The 14809-nt window shown below is 43.0% G+C and overlaps 1 protein-coding gene across 2 annotated transcripts in view; it reads right to left on the bottom strand.

Annotated features, from left to right (window-relative positions):
• NQO1 (NAD(P)H quinone dehydrogenase 1) overlaps positions 1-7283 on the bottom strand; it is a 27389-nt gene extending 20106 nt beyond the window's left edge. Inside the window, exon 1 of one of the 2 annotated variants that reach the window (XM_049864849.1) lies at positions 7072-7283. In XM_049864849.1, coding sequence (XP_049720806.1) covers positions 7072-7078 — 7 coding nt within the window. In that variant the 5' untranslated portion in view covers positions 7079-7283. The remainder of the gene's footprint in view (positions 1-7071) is intronic. The other variant, XM_049864848.1, reaches the window with a different exon arrangement.
• Positions 7284-14809: the final 7526 nt, after the last annotated feature.

A 14809-nucleotide genomic window follows, 5' to 3' on the forward strand; every position in this document is an offset into this window, starting at 1 on the left:
TTGATTTCTTTTCCCAAGTTTTTCTGTTATTGATTTCTAGCTTCATTGCCTTGTGGTCTGAGAAGATGCTTTGTAATATTTTGATGTTTTGGATTCTGGAAAGATTTGTTTTATGACCTAGTATGTGGTCTATTCTAGAGAATGTTCCATGTGCACTAGAAAAAAAGTATATTTTGCAGCAGTTGGGTGGAGAGTCTGTATAAGTCAATGAGGTCAAGTTGGTTGATTGTTGTAAGTAGGTCTTCCGTGTCTCTATTGAGCTTCTTACTGGATGTCCTGTCCTTCTCCGAAAGTGGTGTGTTGAAGTCTCCTACTATACATGTGGAGGTGTCTATCTCACTTTTCAATTCTGTTAAAATTTGATTTACGTATCTTGCAGCCCTGTCATTAGGTGCGTAAATATTTAATGTGGTTATGTCTTCCTGATCAATTGTCCCTTTTATCATTATATAGTGTCCTTCTTTATCCTTTGTGGCGGATTTAAGTCTAAAGTCTATTTTGTCAGAAATTAATATTGCTACTCCTCTTCTTTTTTGCTTATTGTTTGCTTGATATATTTTTTCCATCCTTTGAGTTTTCGTTTGTTTGTGTCTCTAAGTCTAAGGTGTGTCTCTTGTAAGCAGCATATAGATGGATCGTGTTTTTTTATCCAGTCCGTGACTCTCTGTCTCTTTATTGGTGCATTTAGTCCATTTACATTCAGCGTAATTATAGATAAGTAAGTTTTTAGTGCTGTCATTTTGATGCCTTTTCATGTGTGTTGTTGGCCATTTCATTTTTCCACATGCTTTTTTGTGCTGAGACGTTTTTCTTAGTAGCTTGTGAGATCCTCGTTTTCATAATGTTTAACTTTGTGTTTATTGAGTCATTACGTTTTTCTTGGCTTTTTTCTTGAGTTATGGAATTGATATTCCTTTTTGTGGTTACCTTTTTATTTACCCCTATTTTTCTAAGTAAAAACCTAACTTGTATCCTTCTATATCGCCTTGTATCACTCTCCATCTGGCAGTTCAATGCCTCCTATATTTAGTCCCTCTTTTTGATTATTGTGATCGTTTATCTATTGATTTCCATGATTTCCTGTTGTGTGTATTATTTTGTTTATTTATTTATTTTTTAGAATTAGTCTTAATTTGTTTGTTTTTGTGCTTTCCCTATTTGAGTTGCGTTGATATCAGGACGTTCTGTTTTGTGACCTTGTATTGTGCTCGTACCTGATATTATTGGTCATCCGGCCAAACAATCTCCTTTAGCATTTCTTGCAGTCTTGGTTTAGTTTTTGCAAATTCTCTAAACTTGTGTTTATCTGTAAATATCTTAATTTCTCCTTCATATTTCAGAGAGAGTTTTGCTGGATATATGATCCTTGGTTGGCAGTTTTTCTCGTTCAGTGCTCTGTATACGTCGTCCCATTCCCTTCTTGCCTGCATGGTTTCTGCTGAGTAGTCTGAACTTATTCTTATTGATTCTCCCTTGAAGGAAACCTTTCTTTTCTCCCTGGCTGCTTTTAAAATTTTCTGTTTGTCTTTGGTTTTGGCAAGTTTGATGATAATATGTCTTGGTGTTTTTCTTTTTGGATCAATCTTAAATGGGGTTCGATAAGCATCTTGGATAGATATCCTTTCGTCTTTCATGATGTCAGGGAAGTTTTGTGTCAGGATTTCTTCAACTATTTTCTCTGTGTTTTCTGTCCTCCCTCCCTGTTCTGGGACTCCAATCACTCGCAAGTTATCCTTCTTGATAGAGTCCCACATGATTCTTAGGGTTTCTTCATTTTTTTAAATTCTTTTATCTGATTTTTTTTCAGCTATATTGGTGTTGTTTCCCTGGTCCTCCAGAAGTCCCAGTCTACATTCTAATTGCTCGAGTCTGCTCCTCTGACTTTCTATTGCGTTGTCAAATTCTGTAATTTTATTGTTAATCTTTTGGATTTGTACATGCTGTCTCTCTATGGATTCTTGCAACTTGTTAATTTTTCCACTATGTTCTTGAATAATCTTTTTGAGTTCTTCAACAGTTTTATCAGTGTGTTCCTTGGCTTTTTCTGCATTTATCCTAATTTCATTTGTGATATCATTAAGCATTCTGTAAATTAGTTTTTTATATTCTGTATCTGATAATTCCAGGATTGTATCTTCATTTGGGAAAGATTTTGATTCTTTTGTTTGGGGGGTTGGAAAAGCTGTCATGGTCTGTTTCTTTACGTGGTTTGATATGGACTGCTGTCTCCGAGCCATCACTGGGAAACTAGATTTTCCAGGTAGTCGGCTAAAAGAAAATGCAGTCAGATCCCTATCTGAATTCTCCCTCTGGCTCCGGGTATTCGGATGTTAATGGGGCCGCCTGCCTGGTACGCTGGCTCCTGGTTCTGAAAACGGTCGCTGTCTGCCCGTATTTGTTCGTTTTCCGTCTCTAAGTCTGTGCTTGTTGTTCAGAGTTCGTAGATTGTTATGTATGTGATCGATTCCCTTGTTTTTCCGAGTCTTTGTTGCAAGAGGGATCCGCGGTAGCGTCCACCTAGTCTGCCATCTTGGCCCCACCCCATCCTTTACTTTTGCTATAATAGTATTTAATGAGTGCTTACTGTGTTCTAGATTTTTCTAAGTGCTTTGCATTTATTCTCAGTTGTCACAACCCTGTAAGGTAGATGCAATTATTATCCCTATATTATGAATGAAAAAACTGAGGCACAGAAAAGTTAAACAGCTTGCCCAAGTTTACACAGTAAGTGGTGGAGCTGGAATAATTTAAAATATATAGACATAGAAATAAACATGCAGCAATGTGGGTGAAAGAGGTAGCAAGGGGAGTTTCTCCTAATAATTTATCCCACTATGTCATCTCTCTGACTATTAACAGTGATGACTATGGGCAGATCTTGGACAGAAAGCACCTGCAACTTTTTTGTACTGCTTGAAGTAAAACAGCTAGAAAGGCACATTTAAGCCTTTAGTTCTCTTTCTTCTTTTGTTCTTAACCACGCCTGGCTTAGGTACCTCCTCTTGGGTTAAGTGAAGTATAAAACTTCAGCCCAGCACACCAAAAAACAGTGTCAGGAATTTCCAAGCTTGGTTCTGGGCTATCAGAAAAAAAACCACATTGCCATCATCAGTTCCAACTCACAGCAACCCTCTAATAAGGTCAGAGTAGCACTGCCCCTGAAGTTTTCCAAGGCTGTAAATCTTTACAGAAACAAACTGTCTCATCTTTCTCCAGCAGAACGGCTAACGGGTTCAAACTGCCAGCCTTCTGGTTAGCAGCCGAGTGCTTTAACCACTGCACCACCAGGGCTCCTTGTTCTGGGATACAGGACTCTTAAAACTAAGATTCAGTGGAATATGAGTTTGACAAAGTTATAAATGCTATGGAAGTGATTTATCTGCTTTGGAGGGCCTGGGAAAACGGAAAGAGACTCCTGAGGCTGCCTCAACAAATTCCTGCCCCCTTTCTTACTAACTCATGGGTTTAACACTTTTGAGAGACAGAGGAGTGACATGCATTTTCTTTGTGACTTTCCTTTACATTATTCATGTTAGTGGTTGCTGACTACTGCTTTGTCATTTTTTATTCTCTTGATTTACTCAGTAAGTATTTCTTAAGTAGTAAAACCATAAAGGCACTTCAGAAAATTAGAAAGACAGGAAACCCGTCCCCTGCCTTCAACAAGCTTACCATCTGAGTTAACTATAGGCATGCCTATTAACATTAAAAACAAAAAAAGTAAGGCAAGGGACAAACGGGAAGAATATATTTGCAATGAATATAACCAAGAAACTGCCATATCTGGAATAAAAAAAAAGTTGCTAGTGAGTTGATTCCAAATCATGGTAACCTCATCTGTGTCAGAGTAGAACTGTGCTCCATATATTTTCAATAGCTGATTTATTGGAAGTGGACTGCCAGGCCTTTCTTCTGCAGTGCAAGGGCATTAACCATTTGCACCACTCAGGTACTCCTCCAAAACAGATTCCTGAAAACCACCCAATAGAAAAATGAGGAAAGGCTATGGACAGACAATTAACAACATTCAAGCTTATTTGCCTGAGGTAAAGGGTAAATCAGGAGAAATTCTACTACTCAAACTTAATAATCCTGTGTCACTAGTTGAGATCATTTTTCATGACAAACCTGAGTTTTCTGGACTTGGAGCCAAATAGGCCTGGGTTCCCTGCCCTACTATTTGACCAGCTACATGACCTGGGACAAGTTAGATTTTCAGAGAACTTACACTAAGATTGGAGATAAGGCACATACCCAGCTAACTACCCAGAGTGGAATGATATTAAATTAATAGGTAAGGGAACAGAATTCACAGGGAAATGGCTGGCTTCACGGCAGACAGCTTAGGGAATGACTTCAGAAGGAGCTGCTATTTGAGCTGCGTCTTGAAAAACAAATGGGATTATTAAAGTACCACTAGTTTTTCATTTCTGCTTTATGTCACTGACCTGTCTATTGGAAGCTACCATATTTAACATAGCTTTGTCTTCTTTACAGCTGAGTGCACTGCTGCTGCTCACAGAGGCTCAGCACATCTTTGTTAATGCATCTCTCTCCAGCACTGGTTTGCTGTCAGATCTTCCTTTTTCCTGCTATCGAGTCAATTTCACTTTGTGGCGACCCTGTATGTTACAGAGCAGAACTCCTCCACAGAGTTTTCTTGGCTATAATCTTCTTAATGGAAGCAGATCACCAGGACTCTTCTTCCATGGTACTGCTGGGTGGGTTCAGACTGCCAGCTTTAAGGTTATCAGTTGAGTACCAACTGTTTGCACCACTTAGGGACATATAAACCGATCTTAGGCTCTATGAAATATGCTCCCAGTTCATCCTCACTCCTCTGTGCCCGCTTGCCTTCCTTCCCCCACCATTCTATGTCTACATCATTCAACTCTTCTTTAACCTACTGAAATGCTAGTCTTGGCTTACTCCTTTTGCTCCAGACTTAGTCTTTCTGCCATTCATCCCATACTGTTTACTGAGCACCTGCTATATGCCAGACACCGTTCTTGGCTACATCAGTATACGAAAGAGACACAAATCTCTGTCCTTGTGGAATGTAAATTCTGATGGCCCAAGCATCCTAACAGTTTCCTGGGAGCTGACCTCTGCCCTCATCTATTGCTCCAACATTCCTACTATTCTCAATCTTCAACCACAGGCCAATCTAAAACCAAACAACCTTCTAAATTAAACTGTACTTGGGTCAAGCTGCATAGTTTCATTGATGGCAAACAGAGTAGAACCTAGTGACAAAAGAAGATAAAACTGTAGCATGTAGTACATCATTTTACTGGAAAGTATGCTTAGATATCTTTAGCAGTAATCATGCAATCTTTTTGGCAGGAAGAGCAACAATAAAGGAAAACCTGTAAGAAATGTAATAAAGCCGGACCGTCAAATCAGTTTCATGCATTCTGCCTCTGCCCTCTGGTCTCATTTGAATCTTCAAGGGAGTATTCGTGAGAGCCAGATACATCTATGTGTTGCAAAAAAATGCTCTGAACGTTTCAGTTAACCTCTAGATTTGTTTAGCTGGGTAGAGCTAAAACTAGGTATAAAAAAAAAAAAAACTCCAAATCTACCCACTCTCCCTCATTAACTCTACACCTTAAGTTACACTTAGAGAAACTTCTGTAGGACTGGAGAATCAGGAAATAGTTTCTGGAGTAGGGGCTGCTGGTGCCTCTCAAGGCAGCTGAACAACAAAGCAAGCAGAGAGAACAGCTAGCATGCATTGGGGAAGCCTTATCAGCTGTCAAAACCTCCTTCACTGCAGTCTCTCCCAGATGCTTCTGTTCTAGGCCAAGCAATCCCCAGCTCAGCCCTTTTCTCAGACATTCTAACAACTGTAACTTGTCAAGTGCAACAGCAATCTCTTCCCCCAATTTTAGCAAGATCAGACTGTGTATATGTTTCCAAAAGTCAGAATTAGGATTAGAGGGAAGGAAATTATGGAAGGAGAGTTCTGCCTCAGTTGAAGAAATAGTTTTCTAAACCCTACTGCTATCCAAACTCGAAAGTGAGGCCCTCCCAGAAACGGAGCTCCCTGCCCTTGCAGGTGTTGAAACTGCAAGGATGCTTATGCATCAGATAACGTTGTGGGGACCACTAAGCTTCCTGCAGGATGATGTATGGGAGCCTCAGTCCCTCCTTAAAGAAGAAATGGACCCTATACCAGATCAGATTCACCAACTGGAATACCTCCTGGGCCAGGCAACCTGGGGGTGGGTCTCTATCAAACCAAAGGGGGCAGCCTCTGTAGCTTCAGCCCACCAAACGCCAGATCTTCCAATTTCCCCCCAGAAGCTTGGAATGCACGTTTTTAAGTGAAATTACCAAAATTTATTTTAAATACCAGCAACTTACTTGGAAAAGTTTTTAAATACTATGAGACCAAACAAGACGTGACGGTGGGCCAGATTTGGCCTTTGAGGTCAATTTCCGACCTATGTTTAGGGCGGGATTTTTGCTTCAGAGGTCATATCTCTCCTAAACCCCCTTCCAGGATTTATGCGTGTGCGGTGGTGGCGGATCCGTGACTCTGGGGTAGAAACAGAACCGTCCCCTCTCCCGGAGTGTGGTCAGGGCTCATTCCAGGGCCCTAATCCCTTCACTTTTTCCACTTTAAATCTACGAACAAAAACCAGGGCCAAGCGCCTACCCAGTACCCAGTGCCGTCGAGTCGATTCCGACTCATAGCGACCCTACAGGTGCCAAAAAAAAATCAAACCCACTGCCCTCCAATCGATTCCACCCGATAGTGAGCCTACATATAGACCAGAGTAGACCGCCCTATAAAGTTTCCAAGGCTGTAAATCTTCACCGAAGATGATTGCCCCCTTTCTGCCCAGGAAAGACGGTGGGCTCAAACCACCAGATTCGCGACCGAGCGCTTAACTGCTGCGCCGCCAGGTCTCCTTTCCTACAGGTTCAGCCTCCTTTCCTACACAGCCTCTCTTAAGGGAGCACTTCTTCAGACGAAAAAGGGCCTGGCGCTGGCATCCTCCAAGGCTGGCAGAAGCCGTGCACCGTGCGCGTGGACTGACTGCAACAGGACCCTGCACTCACCAGCCATGGCTCTTGGCGCGCGGTGGAGGCCCAGTCCCCGAGCGCTGACTGACCGAGCTGCTGGTTGCCGGGGCGACCTGGCGGGGCTAAGTCCAAGCGCTGCGGCACAGGCTGCTGCTGGGAACGCGTGGCTGGCGTTGCCGCCTGAGCGCCCGCTATTTTATACCCTGCCCGACCCGGCCCGGCCCAGTCGTGCTGGGCTGCCAGAAAGGGCGGGACCAGGTGGTCAGGCCCTGAGTCGCGGGGCCTTGACTTCAGCAGTCGTGGCGGGTCGTGGGGGGGGGGTGGAGTAGGGTACGTGGTACTCAAGAAAGCTCCCGGGGGGGTGGTGAGCGGAGACTCGGGGGTTCTGCGTAGGGGTGGGAGGAATGCCCCTCTGGACCCTGCCCTGGGAACAGCCGGGGCTGCGAGAAGAAAATTTTCCATGGAGACCGGGGTTTTCTGGGCGCGCCCTTCGTGCCTCTCCCCCGCCCCGGAAGTCGCCTCGGCACGCGAAGGGCGGCGGAGTGCAAAGCGCGCAGGCCTGCGGCCCTGAGGCTCTCACATTCTGCTTAGTCATGGTGACTACGGGCGTGAATATTGAGAGCTCAGGCGAGGGAGACCGAAGAGAACTAGGGAGACCTGCCTCCGTGGGAGTGAGCTTGTTTCTTCCTCTGAAGCGATGGGGGCGGGCGACGGAGGGACCACAGAACTCACCTCCCTGGCTGCCTGCCCCTCACCGCCAGATAATTGGGCACTATTTCCGTGTGACAGCTGTCAAGCATGCCAGAACCAACTGCTTCTCCTCAAACAGTGTGTGCTGGCCTCTCTCCATGTCCCTCTCCCACCACCTCCCTTCCTTCACTCCTCCTTTCTGGGCCCCAGCTCAGATGTCCCCAGAGGGAGCCCCTTGCCCCACCCTCCAGGCCCAAAGAGGTGCTGGGGCCCACGGCTTGGCCACAGCTCAAGTATGAGCACAGCCAGCATGGAGCACGCACCCCAGCCACTCCTTACTCAGGCAGACTCTTACTTCCCACACTCTGGAAATAGGACTTCCTGGGATTTTTTTTTTTTTTTAGTTGGTTACGCCTCCCACAAGCTGGGCCCAGGCTGGCCCGGCAGGCAGTGGGTTCGTTAGTTTTTGTCGTATTGAATACTGAGTCTACAACAGGAATTGTTATAAACATAATATGTATTAATTCATGTAAATCCCCAAAACAACCCTTTGAGAGAGATACTATTGTAACACCACTTTTTTAAAACATCTTTGTCGAAATATAATTTACATACCATAAAGTTCGAATGGACAAGACTATGGACTTAGTGTATTTACAGAGTTTTCTAATGAAGACCGTAATCTAATTTTAGAATATTCTCATCATTCTCAAAAGAAACCTTCTGTTAACAGTCGCTCCCCATTTCCCCCACCCCTAACTGTCCTTACCCCCAGGCCTAGGCAATCACTAATCTACTTTCTGTCTATAGATTTACCTGTTCTGGACATTTCGTATAAATGGAATCATACAATACGTGGCTTTTTGTGACTAGCTTCTTTCACTTAGCTTTTTTCATTCATGTTGTAGTGTGTATCAGTACTTTATTCCTTTTTATTGACGAACACTATTCCACTGTATGGGCTCACCACATTTTATTTATCCATCAGTTGGACGTGTGGTTGTTTCCACTTTTGGACAATTTATTATGAGTAATGCGGCTGTGAACATTCTTACATACGTTTTTGTGAGCACATTTGTGTTCATTTGTCTTGAGAATATATCTAGGGATGGAATTGCTGAGTAATGTGGTAATTCTATGTTTAAAATTTAGGAAACTGCCAAACTGTTATCCAAAGTGGCTCCACCATTTTACGCTCTCACCTGTAGGTTCTAAATTTCTCCACGTTTTTGCCAACACTTGTTACTGCTGTTTTTACAGTCATCCTTTTTTTTAGTAGGGTTGAAGTGGTATCTCATTGTGGTCTTGATTTGCATTTCCCTAACGACTAATGATGTTGAGCATCTTTCTTATGCCTATTGGCTATTCATACATCATCTTTGGAGTAACGTTTATTCAAATCTTTTGCTCATTTTTTAATTAGATCATTTTTTGTTATTGAATGGTAAGTGCTTTTTATACAAGTCCCTTACAGATTTAAAGGAACCCTGGTGGTGCAGTGATTAGGCACTTAGCTGCTAACCAGAAGGGTTCAAACCCACCAGCCACTCCATGGGAGAAAGATGTGGCAGTCTGCTCATGTAAAGATCATAACCTTGGAAACCCTATGGGGCAATTCTACTCTGTGCTATAGAGTCGCTGTGAGTCATAATTGACTCCACAGCAATGGGGTTTTGTTTTGTTTTGGTTTTACCAGATATTGTGACTCACAAATATTTTGTTCAGTCTGTGGATTTTCTTTTCACTTTTTTCATGGTGTCTTATGAAACAAAAAAGTTTTAAAGTTAGATGAAGTCCAGTGAAATCAATTTTTTCTTTTATGGATTGTGCTTTTGATGTTGTATCTAACAAATCATTGCCTAACTCAAGGTAATGAAGATTTACTCCGGTGTTTTCTTCTAAGAATTTTATACTTTTAGCTCTTACATTTAGGTCTGTAATACATTTTTGTGTATGGTGTGAGGTAGGAAATAAAATCCTCCTTTTACAGATGAAACTGAGGCACCGAGTGGTTATGTGACTTGCGCGTGGTTACACAGCTAGTCAATGGTGGAGTCCAGAATTTGAACCCAGGCATTCGTACTCCAGAGCCAGCTCCCAGTCCCTACTTGCTATCAGAGTTCTTGAGTCTAGCTCTAGGTCAGCTGCTTCTCTCTGAGCTCTGGTTGCCTCATCTGCAAAAATGTAGGTTTGAGCTGCGTCACCTTCAAGGTCCCTTTCAGCTTTAGTTTGCTGGCAATACAAGATTTGTACAATTCCCATGGTCTTCTCTGAAGCAGGCCTCAGATCCCAGGTGCATGTATGTACTGGGACATTGTGTGTCAACTGAAAACTGTCCTCAAGGCCGTTCTTACATCCCCAGGGTGCAGACTGAGACCAGGGAGCCTTAGGAAGCTTTGTTGATTGTCTTTATTATCTAGAAATAAAAAGCAGGGATAGGAGAATTCTCGGGAGTCACCCCATCCTCCTCCAAATGAGAGAACACAAACGGCCTTGTCACCTGGTAATGCAACATGTCTGTGTGTATGGCTTCTTTCCTGCACAATAAGAAGTCCCCAAAGCCCCCTTGCTTTTCTCTCAGCTTTGGATGATGGACTTGGTACATTAGCTCAGAGCCATGCTCAGACCTGACTGGGGAACTCAGCATTTATTGTCCTCAGTGTTCCTATGGATACCAGCCAAGTGACCCTAGAAGGGGACAGGTCCTTGGTATTAGGGAAGAAGAGATTTTTCTCCTATAAAATTCCTCCCTGCCCTTCTGTCTTCCTATCAGTATCACTATTGCACAGAACACGCCATGAGGTTGGACTTTCTGTGTTCTGGTGTGTTCTGCTGGGATGTTGGTGGATGTAGGCCAGCCCCCAAGGAAACTCCTCTTTCAGCTGATTGGCTGCTCACATCGTATCACTAGCTTCTCTCTTTTATATTTCAAAAGAGATTGACTTAAAACACAACCTAATCTTGTAAATTGAGTCCTGCTCATTAACATAACTGCCATTGATCTCATCTCATCAACATCATAGAGATAGGATTTACAACACATAGGAAAATCACATCAGATAAAAATGGTAGACAGTCACACATACTGGGAACCATGGCCTAAGCCAAGTTGACAGATATTTGGGGGGGATACAGCTCAGTCCATAACATCATCACAGTATCTAGTATTTGCCTCAGTAAACAAAATTTACCTTATTCTTCTTGTGCCACACATGGGCCACAGGACTTCAATTTCCTGTTCCTGGATGTTAAGACAAGCCCAGTTTGGACATAAAGCTTGAAGTAGTTCCCTTTTTAATGGTATTCCCACCATTCTAATATGAGTTTTACTTCTTTGCAAGTAAGAGGAATAAATGGGTGTTTTGGAGATAAAGACTTAAGTGAATGTGTTTGAGGATATGCAGGTTGCCTATCTCTTGTGCGACCATTGCCCAGCTGTGGTCACCATAATCCAGGAGTTTCTAATTTCCCATCTTCCTGGAGTTGACTCCAGTGACCAGTTTGCTCTCACCTTGACGAGTTACCCTTCTGGTTCTCTTTATTTTGGGGACTCTTTTTCTTTCCAGCATTAGATCGGAACCATGTTTGTCTTGCCTTAAGGTGATTCCTAATCAATGTAAATTAACCTTGAACCCAGCTCTAGAGTACAGATATCAGGCGGCCAGGAGGCAGACTTCTCCCCTCTTCTGCACAGTAGAGACTATCAGCAGGTGAAATATCACAGTCATTTGGAAGTAAGGGGCTCGGCTGCTAAACTAAAGGTTGGAGGTTCGAGTCCACCCAGAGGCACTTTAGAGGAAAGGCCTGGCGATCTACTTCCCAAAAAATCAGCCATTGAAAATCCTTTGGGACACAGTTTTACTCTGTGGGTCTACGCATGGGGTCACCATGAGTCAGAATTGACTCACTGGTAACTGGTTAATCTGTTAAAATCTGTAGTCCTGCTGACTAAAAAACTGGGATTAATAGTCCCCTTTTTTATCATAATGTTTCCACTTACAGGTACATTACAAAGTGTCACATATGCCTCTTTACAACTGTGGTTGTCACTAATGCCGTGTGCCAAATATTTCTATCTAGCACCTCACCTTCCACACACAGGTTGGGATTGAATTTCTTGGCCCTGTATGGTTGGGTGGGGCCACAGGACTAGTTCTGGCCATTGAACTGTGAGCCGAATACTTTTGAGGTTTGCTTTGTTGGGCAGGACTAGAACAGCCTTTGGTCTAGAGATAATATTTCCTTATTCCTGAGTTCTCTATCTGCTGCCTCATGAATTATGGAGTTTCTCACTTGTTAGTGGGAACACAAACTATTCCTGGCCTTGTGTGAGCTCCGAGGATTATTTGCTCTGCTTCCTTTGGGTATTCCTTTCCCCAGCCTCAGGTAGCTCCGCAAATGCATATGCTGATCAGTACTTAGCTAAGACTCAAGGGGGACCCTCTGCAGATCTCCAGAACTTTCTCTCTGTGAATTTTCTCTAGTACTCTGTCTTGCAAATTCTAACCATCTTGGCCCCCCTGGACTTTTAGCTGTGTTTCCTTAACTCAGGAAGGCTTCTGGGATCCACCAGGATTCTCCCTCCCTGCATTGCATTGGGAAATTCTCTCTAGGCAGCAAACCAGTGCAGGTGTAGTGCTCAACTTGTTGTGTCCTCCTCTCTCAGGGATCACCATATTGTGCTGCCTGATGTCCAAAGGCTGAAAACCTTTGTTTCATCTCTTTTATCTGGTTTTTAAGTTGTTTCAGTCAGGAGGGTAAACCTGGTCGCTTTTACAACATCTTGGTCAGAAGTGAAACTAGATGACATAAAATCTATTCCAAGTTTAACGACAACTCAAAAAATTTCTCTACAACCTAGCTGGTATTCTGGCACTATTTTTGGTACCTGCAAATGGACTTTGAAAGAGTTGGATAGAAAATTGTGCTTCATGGCTAGCTAGTCAAAACTGTTTTACGCAGCAGGTGGAGTTATGTTATGCATATTAACTTTAAATATGTATACTACAATATTTACTGAGCACCTGCCATGTTCCAGGCACTGTTCAATGTGGTGAGGATAGAGCCATGAACAAAGTAAAGCCCTTGCCCTCAAGGAGCTGATAGTGTAATAGCAGGAGATGGACCATACAGCACAGAAATTTCTTGTCCAGAGATGACCACAGCGGTATTTTCCATCTCACCTGCTCTTCCAAAGCCTTGGCAACTTCTCCTATCAAAATGTGAAATCTAATTTTTCTTCCCTTTAATATGGACAGGATTATGTAGTTGCTCCAATCCAAGAATGTAGCATAAGTGATGCTGTGTGACTTCCAACGCTGGGTCAAAAAATGATAGGACTTCAGCCTGTATCTCTCTCGGGGTGCTTGCCCTGGGAACCCAGCCACCATGCTGTGAGGACCCAGACTACATAAAGAGGTGACTTATAGCTGTTACAGCTGAAAGTTCCAGCTAAGGTCTCAGTCTACAGCCATTTATTAACCACCAGATATTTGAGTGAATGAGCCTTCAGATGAATCCAGCCCCCAGACTTCAAGTCTTCCAGCTGAGACCCAAGACACGTTGCTGTTGTTGATAGGGGCTGTCCAGTTGATTCCGACTCATAGTGACAGAGTAAAACCGCCCCACAGGATTTTCTTGGCTTCAATCTAATCTCAGAAGCAGATCTCCAGGTCTTTTTCCTGCAAAGCTGCTGGGTAGGTTCAAGCCACCAACCATTCAGTTAGTCACTGAATGCTTAACCATTGCACCACGAGGGCTTCTGCCCCAGACATGAACAAGCTGTCCCTACTGTGCCCTGTCCAAAATCTTGACCCACAGAATCGGTGTGCATGATGAACAGTTGCGTTACACCACTGTTTTGGGTTAATATGTTATGCAGCCATTATAACTGGAATGGGCAACAAATAATATATACCAAATGGTGACAGGAAGGAGTGGAAAGGTGAGAGATTTGAAGTTAGGGCAGGAGGAGAGGTGGTCAGATCATATAAGACATGGGTTGGCAGACTACAACTATGTGCCAAAACTGGCCCACTGTCTGTTTTGTAAATAAGGTTTTATTGGAACACAGACACACCCTTTCATTTTTGAATTGTCTGGGGCCAGTTTTGCTCTACAACAGCAGAGTTAAGTAGCTGCAACAAAGACTGTATGGTCTTCAAAGTAAAAAATATTACTATATAGCCCTTTAAAGAAAAATTTTATCAGCCCCTGATACAGGGCTTTGTAGGCTACAGCAAAAAGTTTGGTTCTTACTCTGGATAAAAATGGAAAACTCTGGAGGCTTTTAAGCAGAGGAGTGACATGATCTGACATCTTTTAAAAGGTGCTGGGTACTATGGGAATCAAAAAAGTAGAAAAGGCATTCTCTGCTAAGAGCTAAGATAAAGAAAACCCTGTCTATACCTATACACAAGTATTCATCAAACAACAAAGGTCTATTTCCCAAAAGTTTGAAATGCATTTTACATAAGAAATAGCATTGCACTAACATACATTAACATTTATGTAGTATATATAAACCAACATTTATACATAGTTGTCTTAGTTATCTAGTGCTGCTATAACAGAAATACCACAAATGGATGGCTTTAACAAACAAATTAATTTTCTCACAGTTTAGGAGGCTAGAAGTCTGAATTCAGAGCTCTGGCTCTAGGGGAAGGCTTTCTCTTGGTTGGCTCTGGAGGAAGGTCCTTGTCTCTTCAGTTTGTGCTTCCTGGTTCCTTGGAGATCTCCATGTGTCTTGGCATCTGTCATGGATTGAATTATTTCCCCCCACCAAAATGTGTGTATTAACTTGGTTAGGCCATGATTCCCAGTATTCTGTAGTTGTCCTCCATTTTGTGATTGTAATTTTATGTTAAAGAGGATTAGCTCACATCCCATCCAAAGTAAAGGGAGTTTCCCTGGGGTGTGGTCTGCACCACCTTTTATCTCTCAAGAGATAAAAGGAAAGGGAAGCTAGCAGAGAGTTGAGGAGGACCTCATACCACTTAGAAAGGAGCACCAGGACCTGGGCACGTCCCTGTGCCTGAGAAGCTCCTCGACCAGGGGAAGATTGAAGACAAGGACCTTCCTC

Source organism: Elephas maximus, chromosome 21, assembly GCF_024166365.1.
Source record: "Elephas maximus indicus isolate mEleMax1 chromosome 21, mEleMax1 primary haplotype, whole genome shotgun sequence".
NCBI lineage: Eukaryota > Metazoa > Chordata > Mammalia > Proboscidea > Elephantidae > Elephas > Elephas maximus.